Source organism: Clarias gariepinus, chromosome 18 (genome assembly GCF_024256425.1).
Source record: "Clarias gariepinus isolate MV-2021 ecotype Netherlands chromosome 18, CGAR_prim_01v2, whole genome shotgun sequence".
Lineage (NCBI taxonomy): Eukaryota > Metazoa > Chordata > Actinopteri > Siluriformes > Clariidae > Clarias > Clarias gariepinus.
Genome location: NC_071117.1, coordinates 20,521,123 through 20,542,658, shown reverse-complemented (window position 1 = coordinate 20,542,658; position 21,536 = coordinate 20,521,123). Strand labels below are relative to the sequence as shown.

Below are 21,536 nucleotides of genomic sequence, written 5' to 3'. Positions count from 1 at the left end.
ATGACCTGACAAATGTGCTTAAACACATCTCCATAAACACACTCCTAGACTTTGTGGAAAGCCTTCAGAAGAGTTGAAGCTGTTATAGCTGTAATGGGTGCAAGGTCAACATCATATTAAACCATATTGATTAAGAATTTGGATGTTACTCAAGTTTATATGCATGTGAAGGCAGGCGAGCAAATATATATGGGTCAATGACGTGACACCCCCTTTTTCTGTCCAGGTTAATTTTATTTTGCAGAAAAAACTAAAAAATACATAAAAATTTCTCATCTACTTGTTATACCTTCTTTACCTACTAAACCACTCTAACTTTTCCAAATTTTTTAAGTTTTTCATCATTTTTCTGCTATCCGAGGTGCCAAAACACCATATGGGGCGACCATCCGGCCTTGACTTTAGTTAGGACAACTGGTTTAAAAACACTTTAAATCAACTTAAATATATCCCTTTTCCTAGTTGGCATAATTTTAAACATGTTTTACATCCATTGACAAAACTATAAAGCATTTGCTCATATATTTCTATCACGATATACAAACGAATGTTGTCCGAATTATGTTGATTCTATCCATTTCATCCGGGGCGACCATCAACAAACCACAATTTTGGGACTTTTATTTTAAAAAACATCTCAAGGATGGGATACTGCATCAGCCAGACACAAGTGAAGACCCCCTGGAAACAACTGTACAGTAAATCAGTCTCTCTCATATAGTAAGAAAAAGCTGTTTTTTAACTGCTGTAATGTCGTAGTCACTTTTGGTCATCATGTGGGGCGACCACCCCAAAACTGTGAATTATAATTTTTTTCCACAAATCTATATTTTGATGATAAATTTGATAGTGCTTTGTCACTAGAAGAAGCTTGTTCGGTTTCTGAGGCTAACCGTTAGCCTGTTATACTTGAGTAAACTTGAAAACATCATATGGGGCGACTGAGTATCATGTGGGGCGACCACTGCTAAATGTTTTAAATGATAGATATATGTCCTATATTTGTAGTTTTCATATTCTATACATCAATTATATACATAGAGTTAATTGTTTAAGTATAATTATTTGTATATTTTATCTTTTTTTTTCTAAATTCAGCCATTTTTCATTCCTTTTATAGGGATAACCATTAATTTTAACTGGATAATGAAGGAGACTCTGATATTATAGAATAAACTTGTGAAATAATGGTTTTCATAAAATAAAAGGGCACTAAAGTTTATCTTTCTTCATCAGTTTATCTACTTACTGATATGAGTTCAACTAGTCTTAATGATACATAAAAATGTGAATTCTGAGATATATTACGGTCGCCCCAGGTGACTTTTTTAAGGCTATGTTTTATTAACTTAAGTGTAAAAACACTAAAATGAAAAATTTTTTACTTTTCTTTATAAAGGCATGTGTACACTACATTCCAAATGTTTAGAAAATGGCCAAACATATTCATATTTTTGGTATTTTAAAATTGGCCTATTAAAAAGTCTTATCCGTCAATGACCCATATATATATATATATATATATATATATATATATATATATAATTAAAATTGTAATTGTCCAGACCAATTAAAGTAACTGACCTCATTTTGTTGTTCATCAAGCCGGTCATTTTAGCAGTACATATGGAAGAACATATGCTCCTGGAACATAAGAACATTATTAAGAAAGAACGTGTCCACCAATGGATGGGACGCACCTGGTCTTGTAAAATGACATCATATTTGATCACGCAAAGCAATCACAGGCCTTAATGAAAGCTCCACATACTGTACCATTAAAGAAGTCACATTATACTGCTTTTAGATAAGCCTTAGAGATCTCAGAAATGTGTCTGTTAATGTTCTAGCTCAGATCATGCATTCTGGCTTCCCTGAACTTCTTTCTGTACCAAAAAACAGGGGTTTAGTGACTTTAGCTTTAAAGACAAATGAAATACTGCTGCCATGAGCTACTGGGCAATCAGAATGCATAAAACAAAGATTTTCTTGAAAGTGCACTGTCCAAGATTTAGGCTAGAGAAGAGGTTATGAGAAGTATTCTTTTTTTTTTTTTTTTTTTTTTTGGAATGATGTCATACCAGGAGGGAAATTCAAACAAAAAGTGTCCGAGTGGCATCTTGACCATGATCTTGTATAAGCTTCTTTATTCTCAAGCATCACTGCTTCAAACATCCCATCAGACAACTTTTATCTCACAAAGCAAAGAATAGAAATACCAAAAAGTGTTTAATTCTTTATGTACAGTATATAAAATTCAACCTGCATTAGAACATACAGTAAGCTTTGTACTGTTAAAACACATACAGTATTTATATGTAATAATGTGAGTAAAGTGGATAGTGTAGATCAATGCTTGTGAAAGTCAGGATGTTTGATGTCACACTGGATAATGCAACATCCAGATGATATCCTCTTCATTTTGCTTAGTCTCTGTTTTTTTGCGGCATTGCAGCGTGTAATTAATGTAAGCAGCGATTAGTCAGACAGTCAGCTATTTCAACTTGGCAGAAGAAGCAAACCTTATACAGACACTGAAAATGTCATCCAACCCACGGGGACTAACTGACCAGGACTATTAAAATATTTTTATTTGAATTTTAATTGATGACTGTTCTATACTTAGTAAGATGTCTTTACTAGTAGGAAATAGGTACATGTAAAAGTTTTTTGTTTTTTTTTGTCCTTGTTGCATAATATGACTGCTGTATCATATCCGTGTGTCTGTGTCGAAAAATCTGTTCTTGCAACCGATGTTCAGCTTGTCTGTGTATGACATGCAGTCCCATGACATCACTGCTCCGCCTCGAACGATAATCATTTCACAGTCTTTGTGATTCATCCACAACTCATCGGTACTCGCTTTATGTCGCTTCTAACTGACACATACTGTATGATGTGCAAATTGTCTGTTAAATAAAATACCTCACATGGGCAACTCACGCAGTCATCTTCTATACCGCTTAATCCTGTTGTACAGGGGAGGGGCCTGGATCCTATTCCAGGGGTACACCCTGGTAATCTATCGCAGGGCACACACGCATGTGGGCAATTTAGGAATACCAGTTAGCCTAATCTGCATGTCTTTGAATTGTGGGAGGAAACCAGAGAACGCTGAGGAAACCCACCAAGCATAGGGGAGAAAATTCAAACTCCATGCCCGCAGATCAAACCTGGCTGGGAATCGAACCCAGACCCTGTGAAGTGATGTGCAAGGCAACAGTGCTAGCCACTAAGCCACCAAGATATCATGCTTATTTTTATTGTGCATGTGATCGCAAATTAAAAAACTTAACTTCGATGGTGTTTTATCCACGTTGGTATGCCGACGTTGTTCTGACTCAAATACCACATAATAATCAATCAATAACATCAACATCAATAACGTCAAGACAACTTAAATGATCTGCTGGGTTTGTGCCTGTAATTGTGATGTAGTTATTTTCAAGTCAAGGTGTTGTAGATATCCCCATGGTTTAAAAAACAGCTTGGACTATACACTATTGGTTGTAAGTTTGAGCTACGGTAAGCTGTTTGAGCAAGGTGGTAAAACAGGACTTATTTTCAATTTCCTACTAATCCTTAAAAATTTTTTTTCCGTTTTGTTCGTTTTTCACAGGGTATTAGAGTGCCAAGACTTGCCTATTGTTAACGGACAGTGCGATCCTTACGCCGCAGTGTCCTTACAGGGGCCGTCCAGGTAAATCTGATCCACTACCACCATAGCACCCGCCTCATGTTTGGTAAAAGTACTAGCACAGACAAACTCTAAAGCAAAGTGGATGCAACCTCTCATATTTTTCTCTCTGCTTTTCCTCTTTCCTTTTAATCCCCAACAGATCGGAAGCCAAAAAGACCAAGACCAAGCGGAAAACCAACAACCCTCAGTACGACGAAGTCTTCTACTTTGAGGTAGAGAAAAAGAACACGGGCATCTTTTTTTTTTCTTTCTTTTTTTTTTACGATCCTCTAAAACGTATTCTGCTCAAGTGAACATTAACCAGCAGAAACAATGAACCATTAGTGTTACGGCTTACTGTACAGTATGTGAAACCTGAGATCAGAAGGAATTTTACTTAGTCTTTTTATTGAACCGGTACAAGTCGATCATTTCCAGCGTGCGTTTTTTCGCGAACAGTGTCGGCAGGATAACATTTCGTTCTCTCTGAGATCCTGTAAACTAATCTGAGTCACCCTGTTAAAGCTTACTGTTTGTGGTTTTCCGCTTGACAAGCATCCACACCCTCATGACCTCCTTAAAACAGACATAACGACGTCTACGCAGTGTTTACAAACAAGCTGAATCCAGATTGTAAGAAGTGATAAGTTGTGGTTGACTGCTCTGGGGATGGAAAAAAAAAACAGAAAAAAATGCAAGCATGTGGATCAAACCGGAAGGAGGACAGGTCCACACCCCTGCACTTGCCCTTGCTTCATGAGCCACTGCTTTCAGAGAAACCTCAGCACAGTTGTTGATGTTTAAACTCCCGTGAGGGCTGCTTCTGAGTCAAAACGATAACTCTCCCTTCATGAAAACCCTGCTCTGACTTTTCTCATTTCCTCCTTCTCTTCGCTCCGCTCCACGCTGGCTGTCCTGGACAAAACTGTCTAATGGCTCAGTTGGCACGCTCACACAGGCTGGTGGACGGGAGAAGACAGAAGCAGGATTGATTTCATCTCTGCAAGATACACAATCCACTCCATTGATCTCATCCCCCTCACGGTCACGGTCTTTCCCACACAAAGCACGCCACACAGACATGCCGACCCCTACAGGCCAGAGTTCATCACAGTGCCACATACCTCACCACCAACTACAGCACGTGCGGGCTACAACCGAGATCTCCTGCAGCTAGTTAAATAGTGAAATATCATATTGCCATATAAAACTTTCCATTTGAGCTAAAGCCTTAGAATAGGAGATACAGGATGTAATATTATGATTACGGACAGACCAGATGTGCACATCATCATCTATCCATTCATTCATCCATCGTCTGTACAGCTTATCTTGTGCAGGGTCATCCCAGGGAACTCAGGAGTAAGTGCTAAGCCGTCACAGGACTCACTAACCCTAACCCCAAGAACACATTCACACACTTAATCATACACTACGGGCAATTCGGAAGAACCAATAAAGCTACAACATGAAGAAAACCAAAGTATCTGCAGGAAACCCACCAAGTATGGGGAAAAAATGGAAACTCTACACACACAGACTAGATGTGAGATTTAAACCCCCAACTCTGGAGGTGTGAGGTGACAGCACTAACTGCTAAGCCTAAAACGTGAAGATTCAAATTTGTGCAGGATCTTATGGACATTATGGAAAGCGCCTCTCGTGCCACCTCAGATGTTTATCAGCAGCGTTATGTTTAGGGAAGTGGTGTCTTAAATGGTTAAGGCTGTGAGTTACTGATCAGAAGGCTTCGAGCCCCAGCACTGCCAAATTGCCACACTTGAGCAATGTGCCTTTATCTCCTCCAGCGGTGCTGTAAGCTGGCTCACCATGCACTATGTTCAACCGGTTCACTGTGCTGTAAAGTACATGTGACAAATAATTGAATATTTATTTATTTTATTTTTATCCGTAGACAGTCACACCATGGTGAAGCTGAGCACTGTCCTCTTCTTCTTCAAGCACTCACTGTTGTAACTGAACACCTCCTGGTCCACAAAATCCTTAGGAGTTAAACTCCTTCACTTTTATACAGTTTATGAAACATTTATGAATTATTACCATACTATAAGGCTTGCTTATTTTAGCCAGGTGGCTAGCATTACAAGTGACAATTCTGAACATTTAGGAATATGACTTCTGTCAGAATAAAAAAATTGTCAGCTTAACCTATGCTAGCTAGCAATAGGCCTAAAACTGGTGATTATTTATGACTTAAAATTTCTCTCAGAAATCCTGTCAGGTTAGCCTATATTCGCTGAGTAGCTAGAATTAAAACAGAAAATTATGGGAAGTTATAACTATATGACAAATATTATTTTAGAAATCCTGTCTGGTTAGCTTATATTAGCTAAGTAGCTAGCATTACAGCAGAAGATTCTGGGAAGTTGTAACTATTAGACAAATATTGTTTTAGAAATCCAGTCAGGTTAGCTTATATTAGCTAAGTAGCTAGCATTACAGCAGAAGATTCTGGGAAGTTGTAACTATTAGACAAATATTATTTTACAAATCCTGACAGGTTAGTTTAAATTAGCTGAGTAGCTAGAATTAAAACAGAAGATTATGGGAAGTTGTAACTAGATGACAAATAACATTCCAAAAACCCTTTAGGTTAGCTCATATTAGCTGAGTAGCTAGCATTACAGCAGAAGATTATGGGAAGTTATAACTATATGACAAATATTATTTCACAAATCCTAACAGGTTAGCTCATATTAGCTGAGTATCTAGGATTAAAATAGAAGATTATGGGAAGTTATAACTATATGACAAATATTATTTCAGAAATCCTGTCAGGTTAGCTCATATTAGCTAAGTAGCTAACATTACAGCAGAAGATTTTGGGAAGTTGTAACTATTAGACAAATATTATTTCATAAATCCTGACAGGTTAGCTCATATTAGCTGAGTAGCTTAAATTAAAACAGAAGATTATGGGAAGTTATAACTATATGACAAATATTATTTCAGTAATACTATCAGGTTAGCTTATATTAGCTCACAAACTGGTACTGTATGTTTCTTTCATAAGGCTGGTCCATAATAGAAATGACGCCATTTACCAAATGAATGCACGACAGGACGAAAGGAAATGTCAAATCACCTGCTGCTAATGAATTCCCTCGCGATTTCTCGTAATGTTTTTTTTTTTTTTGCTTCAACATGCCTGTACTTTCCACCATTGTTCGTCTCTCAACCACCAATTAGTCATCTCCTTAAATAAAAAAACTACTTGAAACAGCGATAAAAGCACTGGTTAGGGCTAGACGAGGGGAAGTCGAACACTTCCCTTTGTCTAGGAACTTCAGGACCACGCACACACCCTATTTTTAAAAGTGACAGAGGGAAAACAGCACCGAGCAATTAACGCTGTTTATCCCGAAGCGTTGAAACGAAGAGTAGAGGCATGGCATTTAATAGCTACAGTATGTGTTTTTACAAGATGTATTTTTCCTTTGCAGGTCACGAGACCACTGAACTACACCAAACGGCAGTTCGACGTAGAGGAGGAGGATGTGGATAAATTAGCTCTCAGGTGCGTTGTGTATGAGCATCCGTATACTGTAGTATGTCCACAAATAAGGGAGGAATAATACACCACCTGTACAGGCATGCTAAAATAGGAAAACAAACATTTGGTTAGCACATGATTATTGTGCAGCCTCCTTTTTTATTTCTTATTCGTACCTCGAATCTGTTAATGCGGACCGTGTGCACAATTTAAATGTCTGTGTTTATTACCATAGAGCTATGAACTTGAGAGCCAGGAGTCTTGTCAATGCTGCTGGTGCAGAAAATTTATCCACACCTTCTGATCAATCAGTTTAAAGGACTACAAGGTCTAATCTCATGTTTGTTTGTTTTTCTGAATGTGTCTCCTGGTTCTGTTTTCCCAGGGTGGATCTTTGGAACGCAAGCAACCTAACCAAGTTTGGAGACGAGTTTTTAGGAGGAGTTCGGGTGCCACTGAAGGTTTTGGGTCAGGACGGCATTCATGATGCATGGTATATTACTTTGTCTTCTTCTGTAGGTGTCATTAATAAGTACAAACTTAAGCACTTGGGGCGGCACGGTGGCTTAATGGTTAGCGCTGTCACCTTGTACCTCCATGGTCTGGGTTTAATTCCCACCTCGGGGTCTGTGTGCGTGTATGTCCTTCCTGTGCTTGGTGGGTTTAGTCCAGGTTCTATGGTTTCCTCCCACAGTCCAAAGACATGCAGATTAGGCTAATTGGCGTTCCCAAATTGCCTGTAGTGGGTGTGACTGAGTGTATGTGTGTGCCCTGTGATGGATTGGCACCCTGGAAGGTCCATGCCTTGTGCCCTAAGTCTCCTTGGATAGACTCCAGGCCCCCTGTACACAGGATAAAGCAGTATAGACGATGAGGGACTAAAGCACCTGATGTTTGCAGTTTCTTTGAAAGAGCCTCATCTCTCTCTCTCTCTCTCTTTCTGTCTCTCTCAGGTACTTCCTTCAACCGAGGGATAACGGGAAGCCGGTGAAGGCCGACGAACTGGGTTCTTTAAGACTCAACATTGTTTACACAGAGGACCATGTTTTCCCCTCAGAATGCTACAGCGACCTCACTGACCTGCTGCTGCAGTCTGGAAGGATGGAGGTGAGGCTCCACCCACTTCCCCCCTGTCCAAACAACCCACCCAAAACAACTCACCCAAACTGCAGGTTCTTAATATGCAGTATCCTGTCGATTATAATGTATATAATATAATAAGTGTGTGTGTGTGTGTTGTCGTAGCCCGTGTCATCGTCAGCAGCCCACATCCTTGGAGAAGTGTGCAGGGAGAAGCAGGAAGCGGCCGTCCCGCTCGTCCGGCTCTTTCTGCACTACGGCAAAATCGTGCCTTTTGTGAGTGCAATCGCCAACGCAGAGGTTAACCGCACACAGTGAGTCCACACACACACACACACACACACCCTTATTTAATGTCTTTCTGTGGGCTTTACATTATTATTGTTATGATTACACTGTGATGTAATCTTACAATATGTTTCTCAAGTATTTAAGGCGATTTAATGTCAAGTCACTGATAATTAGAAACACCAGATTTGTAATCACTATAACTATTTAAACAGGATGCTTTAAAGGCACATGCAGTGTACCTGTTAATAATGCTACCGCTGGATGTCTGTAGTAAGGATATCCAAAATGCATACTGTGCAGAAAATAGCTTGTCTAACAGTGCGTGACAAAATGTTTTCAGCGCAAAACTAATCCTGTTGGTGTAGAATCTGCAAGCCTGGATGTAAATGTCCGCAAAGTAAATATTAAAACTTGTTTTTTACACTAGGATTAAAAGTATGAGGGGCATTCAAGTCGAACAGGGACTTGAGATAGATAGATAGATAGATAGATAGATAGATAGATAGATAGATAGATAGATAGATACTTTATTGATTATGAAGTAAATTGCAGGAAACTTCATTTCATGAATGAAGGTGTAAAACAAATTGACATTGACAGAATACTTCAGTAACAGTACAGTTATGAGCCAAGCCATTTCCACATGTCTGGGTCGTTAAATGTGTTCCTGGGAAGCCAGTGTTTCAGACGTGAATCAGACATAATGAGAAAACCTTTTCTATCTTGATGGTATCCAAGCATTAGTGAATTAAACTAGGATTAGTGAGCTAGTATTTATTATTAGTTTTTACTCTCATAACTGTGCTCTGTTATTCAAGCGTTTCGGGGTTGACTTGTACGCCCTTCATAAAATAAGCTAAAGGAATGACGAATCACGCAGCATGACGCATCAGTTCATAATTACATTTTTTGCACCTTGAATTAAGCTCTAATGAATTGTCGAGATGTCTAGAGAGTCACACACCACAAGTATTTATAGAGCTGCAAATGAATTCTTGGGTCCCGATAATGTTTTGAGTCACTAAGTCGTCTCTTCCGGTCCCTCAGGGATCCTAACACCATCTTCCGGGGAAATTCGTTAACGTCCAAGTGCATCGACGAGACCATGAAGCTGGCGGGAATGCACTATCTCCAGGTCACACTCAAACCCATAATCGACGAGGTGAGGCTCGATTGCTTTATAACCTTAAAAATGCTGTAATCATTCTTTATATATCATTCTTTATAATCATTCTTTATATATATATATATAATGTTTTTGATTATTACGGTGTGCATGTGTGTGTAGATCTGCACTGAGCACAAGCCTTGTGAAATCGACCCTGTTAAGCTGAAGGAATCAGAGAATCTCGAGACCAACAGGGTGAGTCATACTTCTCTCAGTCTGCATGTTTATGAGACTGTGTGTGTGTGTGAGAGAGTGTGAGTGTGTGTGGCTTCCTTGTGTGTGTTTTGTTTTTCTGCGTTTGAGGCTGTGTATGAGTTACCGAGGCATGTGATCCTGGATGCTTGTTTACTTTATGATGTACACAGACAGAACGCTAGGCTGGACGTTATGAAAGGCATTTCTAATTTCCAAATGGTTTCACACTTGTCTGTCTTCATTTACTTGATCCCGCAAACACTGACAGGCATAACTACATGTTCCCCAGCTGTTCTGTGTGTGTGTGTGTGTGTGTGTGTGTGTGTGTGTGCGCGTTTGCATGCTTTTTCACCTCCCTTTCTACCTCTGTTTTTAGGAGAACCTGCGGCATTACGTGGACCGCATCTTTAACGTCATCACTACCTCCGGCGTCAGATGCCCCACCGTCATGTGCGACATTTTTTTCTCACTCCGAGAATCTGCCGCCACACGTTTCCAAGGTAACCACGTTCACTCTTTACATGACCTTGAGTTAGCAACTAAATGCAGCGAAGCATAAAATAGGTGCTTGCTTTTTTTATTGTTTTGTTTTGTTAATAGTCCTCCAGCGTCACCCTGACCCCAGATCAGTTTTGTGTAGAGGGTTAAAAACAGATGAGGAGTAAGGAGTTTCTCGAATTCTCCTGGTCTTTATCTTCCCTTCGGTCACTTTGCATTCCCTATGACTGTTGTGTCCTCGTTTGCCTTGTATTTCTAAGAAACTAGTGGCAGGCTGGATTTGAAGTTTGCATGATGCCACCTGGTGGACAGAGAGGCACATTGCACATTGCAGTGACGTTATACCCAAACAGGAGAACATCAAAACTTAAGACCTTTTGGAATTGGGTCATTTTTTTAACCCTGAGCTGTAATGTAGTCGTTTTTTATTTATTTTTTATTTTAGCAAAAATCCAGCCAGCTAAGTGTGAGTGCAGTATTATTACCGTTTCGAAAGATGATGAGAATCTGCCATCATAAAGATAAGAATGATTATGTTTGTGTTCACAGTGGACCAGGACGTGAGGTACACAGCCGTCAGTAGCTTCATCTTCCTGCGTTTCTTTGCCCCAGCAATCCTATCACCCAACCTCTTTCAGCTCAGGCCCCATCATCCAGTGAGTGTTTCCTCCCTTTCACCCGTACGACATCATTAATAATAAACAGTATAAAAGTATCCATTGTATTATCATCCTTAACGTCCTGCTTGATTTACACCCAAAAGGATCCTTGCACGTCACGGACTCTGACGCTCATCTCCAAAACCATCCAGACCCTGGGAAGCCTCGCCAAGTCTAAATCGGTAACGTATTCGATTAACGTCTGTGCCTCTGGAAAAATCTCTTTAAAACATATTCGCCCTGTCATCAGGAAATTGCTTAATCTGAATCCTGACCACAGAAGCAAGGCAAGGGAGCCAAATTGGGTGGGTGGGATGTTCTACTCTGTTCCCTGTTAGTCAGACTGACACTAGCCAATAGAGAAAATTATGAATCCAAGTAATTATGACGACAAGTTATAAATCCAAAGATTTTTTTAAAGCTATTTTTACATTTATACTATAGAGATGAACCAGTCGATCAGCCAGGGATAAGAACTGGTTTTCATTTTGATCACTCGCGACCGCCAATGATCAGCCGATCAGCCTCACGTATTAACAATTGTGTAACGAGTGCAAAAGTGGCGCAACAGAAACACATTTCTGGTTTTACGTTATTAAAAAAACGTGTGTTAAAAGCCTCCGATCTGCTATTTTCTTCAAACTCTGTGAGCGAATTAGTCTCAAACCCACTCGTTACTCGTTACAAAACACCATGAGCACAAATTAGTCAAAAATTGTGTGCATTAGATTAGTAATTTAGTTTCTTAAAACTAAGCTTAATTTAAATGTAATATCAACTCGGAAGATTTAAAATGTGCGATAGTTATAGAATCAGAATTTTAATGAAATCGCCTCCGAGGTTCGGTGATAATCCCGTGCCAGACTCGAGGTTCCCGTTCCTACTAGCCAATCGCCTGCATCTGTCAGCTCAATTTGTGTGTAGAACAGGGAGGTTTTCCTTACAGTTTGTTACACTGTTTTGCCTTGATGTGTTTTAGCTGTGTCTTAGAACAATTATGAAAAGTAATTTATAACTTATAAAAGTAAATTAAACCACAACCTTTAAACAAGCATTCTCCAATCACTGCTGAAATGTTTGTGTTCTTTAAATTGCCCATGTCTGTGATAATGATCTCGGCTTTCCTCTTTGTCTCCAGGGCAACTTCAAAGAGGCGTACATGGCTGCGTTTTACGATTACTTCAACGAGCAGAAGTATGCAGATGCTGTGAAAAATGTGAGCTGATTATTGATTCTTTTACAAGTGCAAATTTATTACATTGTTTAGGCTATGATTTTACTTTAAACAAAAAAAATTTAAAAGGATTTTAGTTCTTGGCTAGTTTAGTATCGTTTACCTCTGATTTCAATAGCAAAGACTATCTAAATATTTTGTGAAATGGCACCAGGGGTGAAAAAGAGGGTGTGGCGCAACGTGTTGACAAAATTTAAAAAGCATCCAAATATTATTAACTCTACTTATATGATGTCACAAAAGGGGAAAATCTGATTGGCTTGTTTAAGCAACAATACAAACATGGAAAATGACAAAAAAAAAACAGATTTTATTTTCTGAATATCTAACAATTACTTGACAGTGTTATTTTGTCATAAATATGTCTAAATGGAAACCTGTTTTAAATGCTTCCTTTTCTACAGTTTCTTGATCTGATTTCCTCATCTGGGAGGTGGGACCAGAAGAGCATCGAGACGCCGATAATGTTAAAAGAAGGGTAAGCATCAGCAGCGGCATCATCGTCTCGTGAATGACTAACCAAATATGATTTAATGCTTGTGATAAACCTGCAGCATGAACTTAACATATTAACAGCACAGCCAACGGACAAGATACGTGTTTGTAACTCTAACCTGTCAAGTTCAGATCCTGGGTTTTCTTTTTTTTTTTTTTTTTTTTTTTTTGGCTAACATACCAAATTTTCGTCCTTGTTAATTATGATGAGTTGAGTCATGTGTGTTAAATAAGGTATTAATACTAAACTCACCCTCTAGGCTAGGGTCTGACTGGTCTGTCTGGCCTTTAAGACACATTCAGGTGTCTTTTTTCTTGTATTTCTCTGCTGGGCACAGGAGCGTTAAACTGACTAATAAGAGGGTTGATGGGAAGGGTTCTTGCAGGTAAGCTGCGCCTGATTGGCCGCTCCTCTGACCCTCACAGCCCTTTCCGCTTCCCTGATACGTGTAAATTGTATAGACAATTATCAGGGAAGTGTCAAAGCTAAATAATATGCCAAAAGGAAATGCAGATGAAATCTCCTGCCATTGTTTTTTTTTTTGTGTGTGTTGTGTGTTTTGTGGCTAAAGACGTTATCAGAAGAGGAGACGGTTCGCACAAACAAAAAAAAGAGGCTATTCTGAAACTAAATAAAGAGATCTAACTTGTTATGATGTTTCCATTGTAGATCAGCGTTCAAATCTGACCAGAGTGATAAAAATATATCACAGTGTTTAAGCAGAACAAGAAAACTCCAGTCTGGGTTCCTACGTATGGGTGTGAATTCCAGGACAAAAGGAAGATGAGCGGGGGATGAGGGATGAAGGGATCAGCGGGGGAGGGGAGCGGTTTTAATAACGCCAGCCTCTGTACAGCTGTTTTTATGTGAACAGTGACCGCCAGCTGAAAGAACGTAGAAGTTCAAATGACTTTAGTGCTGCATACATACAGTGGATAGGATAGGACTCTCAGCAAATTAAAACAAATGTCTAAAAGTACGGTAGTTCAACAACCATAGGACACCCTCTACTGTAATGATTAAACTGGAGGAAGCTCCTCGGACCAGAGGCTCAGTACAGAGTTTGACACATTACATTGACACGTGTAGGTCTCGGGTCTGATGATCCAGTGAAGTTGATGCATGAGAAAAGTCGACAACAAAAACATTGTTCTTAAATGATGTTGATACTGTTTAATAAATAGACCATCCAAAGACAACGTCGTAAAATACAATATCAAAACAACACATTTTTATTTTTCATTTGGAGCATTAAACATCCATTTACACCACATCTGCTTACATCCATGATCCCTTAAGTTTCTATCAGGGTTTAGAATTTCGATCGGAGATGGAATTTTGACGGACAGTGTTGTAATGCTACCTCTGTGTTTCATTTTCTTTCGGAAATAAGTCTTCCAAATTGCTGTACTGTAATGTGATGCTTACACGGTCTAAACTGTCTAAACTGCATCATGTCCGGTTTCACCGAATAGATTACGTACACTCAGTGGGTGTTTTTTCTTTTTCTTTTATCTTTTCTATTTTTTTCTTTTCCCATCACCACGTTCTCTCGTGCAGTCGGTAAACACGCAGTCGTCTCACTGCAGTGACCCGATTGAGGAGACAGAATGGAGACAGAAAGTCATTTAGGATTCACCCTAAAGCAAGATTTGTTAGCTGTTCTGATTTGTATGGTTCATTTGCTTCGTAAACCTTTGTCAGTGTCTCCGTTTAATATTTGTAAACAGTTTTACAATGCCTGGTTAAGAAAAGATTTATATCTTCGGGATCATTACAGCATGACATCACTGCTACGAAGGCTTCATAATAAAACAAGGGTCATTCAAGTCATGTGATGAGATTTTTCATAATTTAAGATTTTAAACATAGTACGTCGACATGAGACTCTGAGCTGCAGTAAAATATTTAAACAGTGCAAACATTTTACAGAAGGTCTGTGAATGACGATCTCGGCCGAGGTGGACCAGAGCTCATTTCAGCGCCTGTTCCTTAAAAAATCAACGGATAACTTGGTCACCAACTTGAAGAAAAGACGCATCTGTCTAAGGGAACTGTACACAATATCATTTGGACATAACAGAAACTGTTCTGCGAGTTATTGCAGTTTCCTTGTGTTTTTGCCATAAAATAAGTTCCTGGGAGTCCAGCGTTTTAGACGTGAAGCGGGCAGTCCGATCATGGCTTCCGCACACCGAGAAAACTTTCTACTTTTGATTTAATCCAAGCACCAGTGAAACACAGGGATGAGTGCATGTACTTTTTACTCTCTCATAACTTGTGCTCTGGTATTCTGCCCAATCAAAACTCTCGGTTTGACTTGAACGTACCTCGTACCAACAGGCTGATCGGCTTCCATACTTTTTAAACTCCCCGTTTAAATTTCACCTCGTAAACTGTCTCCTCTCTTGATAACGTCTCTGGTTGTGGCCTCTCAGTGTTCTTTGATAGCACCACCTCCCCTTGGTTGTCATAGAGGCTGGACATGGCATGGTCCAAGCACAGACATGTTCTACAAGTTAGTTAGAATGAAGTCTGTGAGTCTGTTTACCTGCAGTATGCATTTCAGTGTGCTTGAAAATTCACACGGCCATTTACTTTAACATGTGGTATTTTTGTCATCATTGCTTTTCAGTCATTCAGTAAGCATCAGAACAATTATTTATTTTAAGTGTAAGATCTGTGTTGGGAACAGTAATCGTTTAGGTTTAAACGCATGTAAAAAAAAAAAATAGCAGTACAAAATAAACTAGACTTGTAAGTAATGCTTGCAAAGGAAAAAAATCTAATAGTGTTTTTTTTTTTTAACACACGGAGTTTAATGAGTGCTCTTTTCTTTCTTCTTCTTTTCCTCCATACCTCGGTTGATGGGTAGATTTATGATCAAAAGAGCGCAGGGAAGGAAGAGATTCGGTATGAAGAACTTTAAGAAGAGATGGTTCCGGCTCACTAACCACGAGTTCACTTACCATAAAACCAAAGGTAAGGCAGAAGTTATTTTGACGATATTAGGCACCTTTTGTTCATCTGGTGTAAACAGGTAGTCCCCGACTTTTCCAGTTCCAGTTACACATTTCCACATTCCATGTAAAGCTGTCCTGATGGTGAATAATCCTAATTTCGGAAAATCCTCAACAAAACAGTGGAAAACAGCTCTGAGACAAAATAGAGTCCGGGATTCCCCTCATGATTTGAGGGTGCAGAGACAACCCTGTTACATTTGATGCGTGAGATAAATTTTCCTAGGCGCAATTACAGTTTTTGTGGAGGAATGTGGACAAAGATTTAGTCAAGTGGATTGGTATGAGTTACGTTGTATATTCGTTTTAAAGGCGTATAAGACTCACTTTTTCTGACTTAAAAACAAATTTAACATTTGAATGTGCACCCGGAACCGAATTCGTTCGTAAGTCTGATACTACCTGTCTTACTTCATTAATCATTTTCATATACAGCCGAAAAGGTCACTTATAGGTTTGGTGGCTGTCACAACTGAAGTCTGATACTAAATTTGTAAAGAAATTCATTCCATTGTATTTGTAATTACACTTCACTTTTTTTTTTTTTCGTGTTTGTTGTTGTTTGTGTAAAGGTGAAGAAGCGTTGTGTAGAATCCCTATTGAGAACATCCTGGCTGTGGAGAGATTAGAGGAGGAGTCTTTCAAGATGAAGAATGTAATGTTGCACACACACACACACACACACACATGTACACATATACACGAACACACTGTGTGGCTTAAAAAAATGATTATATATGAATTTATAACAAATGCAAAAGTCATGTGATTGTTTAAGCTTGATCATTGGAGTCTTTAACTGATTTCAGTGTTATCCAGGACGTTTTTTTAATTTGCCTGTCTTGTGGATATACAATTTTTTATGAGTTAATAAAATCTTTGGAGCCTTTAGAGAAACAGAATAAATATTGTTCCTCAGTCCACATCAGCACTTTCTGATCTTTTTTCTTCTGGTCTTTGTTTTTGGCTCTCCAGATGTTCCAGGTAATCCAACCGGAGCGGGCGTTATACATTCAGGCCAACAACTGTGTAGAGGCGCGGGACTGGATCGACATCCTAACTAAAGTCAGCCAGTGTAACCGCAAACGCCTGAGCACTTATCACCCTTCAGCCTACCTCAACGGCCACTGGCTGTGCTGCAAGCAGGCCATCGACTCTGCTCCAGGCTGCACACCCTGCACCGGGTAAGTCAAACACTCTCTTATTATTACTGCGAAAATTTCAGCAGTGGCCTGGATATGGTAATAGATTGTAGAGAAACATGCTGCTCGGTAAAATTTAAGCTTTTTGTTTAATTTTATTTGAACAAACTTTTGTATTTGAAGTTAGTTTTGAAGTTAGTTTAAATGCTGCGCTTGGTTTTTAAGTTAGAAAACTGATATAAGGTGTGAGCTACATTTAATCACTCATATTCAGTTCAGTTGTAAAGTTAAATAAAGCTACGGTATACAACTTGCGAGTCTTGACAACTTTGGTTATTTGGTTCATGGTCTTAAAATTGTAACAGATTTGGAAAAAATTTAATATTAAATTAGGATATTTATAAAATCGTGATAAATTGTGAAAATCTTACAGCTAATGGCTTTAATGAAAGCAACAACGTCAGTATTGATGTATTATTCTCTCAATTCTGTGTTTGTGCAGCGGCCTGCCTGCAAACATTCAGCTCGACATAGACGGAGACAGAGAGACTGAGCGCATCTATTCACTCTTTAGCACCTACATGTCCAAGCTCATCAAAATGCAAGGTGTGTATTGCTTTGGATCATACATGATGTGTGTGTGCTTTCAGGTGAATGTGCTTTCAGTAACCTGTGGTCATGTCCCACTAACTCAGAGGCCTGCGGCAGTAAGTCTGTGTATGACGGGCCGGAACAGGAAGAGTACTCCAGCTTCGTTATAGACGACCCACAGGAGACCTACAAGATCCTAAAGCAAATCGTTGGAGCCGTGCAGAAACTGGAGCAGCAGCATGCACAGTACAAGCGTGAAAAATTCAGGAAGACCAAGTATGGCAGCCAGTAAGTAGATGATTTTTATTATGTTTTTATGATGATTTTTGTGTATTTTACACAAAAAACGGTTGCTAATAATTCTCTCAAGTGTAATTTAGGTGGATAGATTTATATTTATAGTGTGATATGTGTGTATACCTGGAAAACAGTTTAATGCTATGTTTGTTCGTTTCTTTGTCTGCACAGAGAGCATCCGATTGGTGACAACAGCTTCCAGTGTTATATCCGGCAACAATCAGAGAGCTCCACCTACTCAATCTGACCACGCCCATTACCACATTGCCCTTCTTTCTGCAACAAATACCACGACAATGCCTGTAGATCACAGAAACAACAAGTCGTGATCAATGGGAAGTTGATAAAGGAGTGCGAGCTCAAGCTAAAAAAATAAATAAAAGGATCTCGCACGAAACTATCTCTTTTTTGTATGTTGAACAAACCCAATCAACAGCTTTCCACAGAACTGTGTGCACTTTAATCGTCACACCCGCCCCGTTGACGATGAAGCTCTGCCCCGTGGCAAATTTTCACTGAGGGACTTTTTTTTATTATTATTATTGTTTCTTTAGGTCTTGAAAATTTTATTGTAGCTTTTCTAAGTCTTCAGGACCAAACTGCAGGTTTGAGAGCCCTCTGCTTTTCACTTTCAAGCACATCGGTGCATGCGTTAATATGAGTTTGGTGGCTAATCCCAGCTCAGAAGAGTTAAGAATTTATCGACTTCAGCTTTAGGTTGTAAGAACACAAAATCATCAGCGTTTATTAATGCATGGTAGCATTTTACCTCTGGCAAAATAGCTTTAGCCAAAGTAACAAACAGCTTGATAAAAATAAGTCAGAATAAGTAAGTGCTTGATTCCTCTGAATTGGGATGCTGACTGAAAGGACCTATCTGAATCAGATGTTAACTGTAATCGTTGTTGTTTTTTTTCTTATAATGGCATTGCTTAAGAGACCTGTATTAGATCAACTGTTTATGCCATAGTAAAAAGTTTTTTTTGTGCATCGTGTTCATGTCCAGACTTGATCAAGTATAATTATATGCCTTTTGAGGACTTTTCTTAAAATCCCCAGCAAATATAACAGCAACTGAAGGATTAAAGCATACTGGGAAATGGGGATTGTGACACCATGTTCTCAAAATATCTACAAAATCCGAACTGGGTATAAACTCTGTATTGACCTGGCATGTGGCTTGACACTAAAACTTATTATTCGGAAATTTATTTAAACCCAGTTATTTTTGTACATTGATCCTTTTTTTAAAAGGGAAAAACTCAGATTAACTGTAATGTTGTGAATAATTTTTATTTTATTTTATGTAACTGGTCAGTTTAAATGAACCGGTTCTAACAGGTCCCTTTTGCCAGTTATGCTATGCCAATGCCAGACATTTGTGGTATTTTGTATTCTTGTTGTGTTTTATGTACTGTAAATAACATATTTGTAATCTGTATCTTGTACTGAGATTTTTTTCCTCTGATGTGTGTGTGTGAGTGTGTGTGTGAGTGAGAATTAAGGCATGTCTGAGAAAGATATTCTTACCTTAGTAATTATCTTTTATTTTAACAAACAACTTCCCAACACTTATAAATGTAACATACCGAGTGTTCTTTAAATCAGCACACTTTTGTGTATTACAGAAATGTACTAATGGCCCAGTTCTTTTTCCTACAGTTCATCCATTAGTGCATGTTTTATTGTGAATATATTGTTTTTAATATAAGCCAGACAATTTTTACTACCCACTTCCAAAAAGGCCCAGTATTTATTTTTATATCACAAATATAACATTTTGTGAGTGAGATTATTTGAGTACAAAAGACTTTCCGTACGCCGAGGTATGAAAGATGCAATAATTTCCCTGATCAGTTATTTTTTGCGAATGTCTGATCAATAACAAATTATAGATGATAACTCATTTTAGTTTCAGATCAGTGCTTCTCACAGTGATACCTTAAAAAAAAGGGGGGGGGGGAACAGTGTATTTTGTATAAATATATAAAGAGTATTATTTACAAAAATGTGATGTGTAGAGGTTGATGTGAAATGGATGATAAAAATGTAGATGCTTTTTTTTCTCAAAATGAAGGCAATAGCAAATGAAACTGTGAATGTGTGTTTTATTCCATATAATGGACAGGAAAAGAATACCTTTTGAGGCTATGCTTTACTACATTAAGCAAGATTCAATTAATTTGCACAGTTTGAATAAATCATGTGCATAAGATAAGACTGTAACTTGTGCACACAAGGTACAATTCATTCCCATGTAATTTGTAATTTGTTCACACGTTTTTCTATTTCATTCACTTAACTGTATGCTGTGTGTTTTCTAAAACAAGTACAATATGTGAATGAATATAACTCTATTGTATTCTCATTATGTCGAGATATATAATTACAACTGATTCAGAAAATATTTCAAATCTGACCTGTTACCTGTACACCTGCTGTGTCTTGACTTATAAAATCAGCTTAAAGATGCCCATGTGATCAGGCAAAAACAACTCCACAGATATGAGAATCTGGTCATTCAGTACATTCAGATCATCAGCTGACTTTTTTTTATGTGGCATTTTTTGCCACATAATGTTCCTGAGCCTAGACCTGATCAACTAAAGCAACCCCAAATCATAACACTGCCTTCAGAGGCTTGTACCATCACTCTGGAATAGGCTCAATCTGATCTCATCAGACCACATGACCTTTTTTCCATTGCTCCAATATCAAATCTTTATACTTCCTAGCAAAAAACAAAGCTTATTTGGTGGTTTTCTTATGTCCACACAGCTGTTTAGTCAGAAAGGCTCTTAATTTTACTATTAAGCATACAGTAGCTCTGCCTTTTACTGTTGACCAGGGTTTTAAATGATCTCTATTTAAAGTTGACGATTCAGCGCTATTCCTCCAGGTGTTGATGATGATCCGCTGAGGGATTCTTAACCCATTTCCACTTATTTTAAACGTTGTCTTTGCTTGTTGCGGTCCGAATAATTTGACTATTCTAGTGTGACGATTTTTTTTTTTTCAGTATAAAAGTAGATCCTGAAGTAGAGAGTTTTTGTCTCTCCCTCACTCACTTATTATCTGTATAACTTTATCATGTATAAAAGTGATACAGACGATGCACTGTATCACACACACTACTATTAGCCCAACTTGCATGTCTTTGGACTGTAGGAGGAAACCGAGGTACCCAGGGGAATCGAACCCAGACCCTGTAGGTGCAAAGAGACAGGGCTGACCATTGTGTCACCGTGCTGTCGTTTTTGCCTTGTTCTTGATTTGGTTTTGTTGAGTTTGTTTGTTTTTAACATAAATCCAGTCTTGTATGCGGAATACGGCAAGAAGTATGGCCTACTTTATAATTCTATTCAATTCAATTCAAATTTATTGATATAGCGCTTTTAACAATGGTCATTGTCTCAAAGCAGCTTCACAAAAAATGAAAAGAAAATTTACGGAAGTGTGTATGTGTGAGAAAAATGTGTCTAGATAATAAGGAGATGATGAGCAAGCATAATGCAGTGTGAACACACAGTGTGACTTATGAAACGTCCACATATGGACAGGAATATCTAATAGCTTTGAACTTTAGTGGGGACATTTGGGTGATGTCCATGAGGGTGAGGAAAAAAAAGTTGAATCTTTATTTGAAAGGTTTTTGGTTACTGAGGTAAGGGT

General features: G+C 38.6%; 1 protein-coding gene across 1 annotated transcript in view; it reads left to right on the top strand.

Annotated features, from left to right (window-relative positions):
- rasa3 (RAS p21 protein activator 3) overlaps nt 1–20,147 on the top strand; it is a 54,391-nt gene extending 34,244 nt beyond the window's left edge. Inside the window, exons 6-24 of the mRNA XM_053477113.1 lie at nt 3,620–3,700; nt 3,840–3,912; nt 7,144–7,217; nt 7,579–7,686; nt 8,147–8,300; nt 8,439–8,587; nt 9,612–9,726; nt 9,853–9,927; nt 10,304–10,427; nt 10,975–11,081; nt 11,189–11,266; nt 12,223–12,300; nt 12,723–12,796; nt 15,690–15,796; nt 16,407–16,489; nt 16,810–17,018; nt 17,479–17,582; nt 17,672–17,855; nt 18,036–20,147. Coding sequence (XP_053333088.1) covers nt 3,620–3,700; nt 3,840–3,912; nt 7,144–7,217; nt 7,579–7,686; nt 8,147–8,300; nt 8,439–8,587; nt 9,612–9,726; nt 9,853–9,927; nt 10,304–10,427; nt 10,975–11,081; nt 11,189–11,266; nt 12,223–12,300; nt 12,723–12,796; nt 15,690–15,796; nt 16,407–16,489; nt 16,810–17,018; nt 17,479–17,582; nt 17,672–17,855; nt 18,036–18,111 — 2,053 coding nt within the window. The 3' untranslated portion in view covers nt 18,112–20,147. The remainder of the gene's footprint in view (nt 1–3,619; nt 3,701–3,839; nt 3,913–7,143; nt 7,218–7,578; nt 7,687–8,146; nt 8,301–8,438; nt 8,588–9,611; nt 9,727–9,852; nt 9,928–10,303; nt 10,428–10,974; nt 11,082–11,188; nt 11,267–12,222; nt 12,301–12,722; nt 12,797–15,689; nt 15,797–16,406; nt 16,490–16,809; nt 17,019–17,478; nt 17,583–17,671; nt 17,856–18,035) is intronic.
- The last annotated feature ends 1,389 nt before the right edge of the window (nt 20,148–21,536 follow it).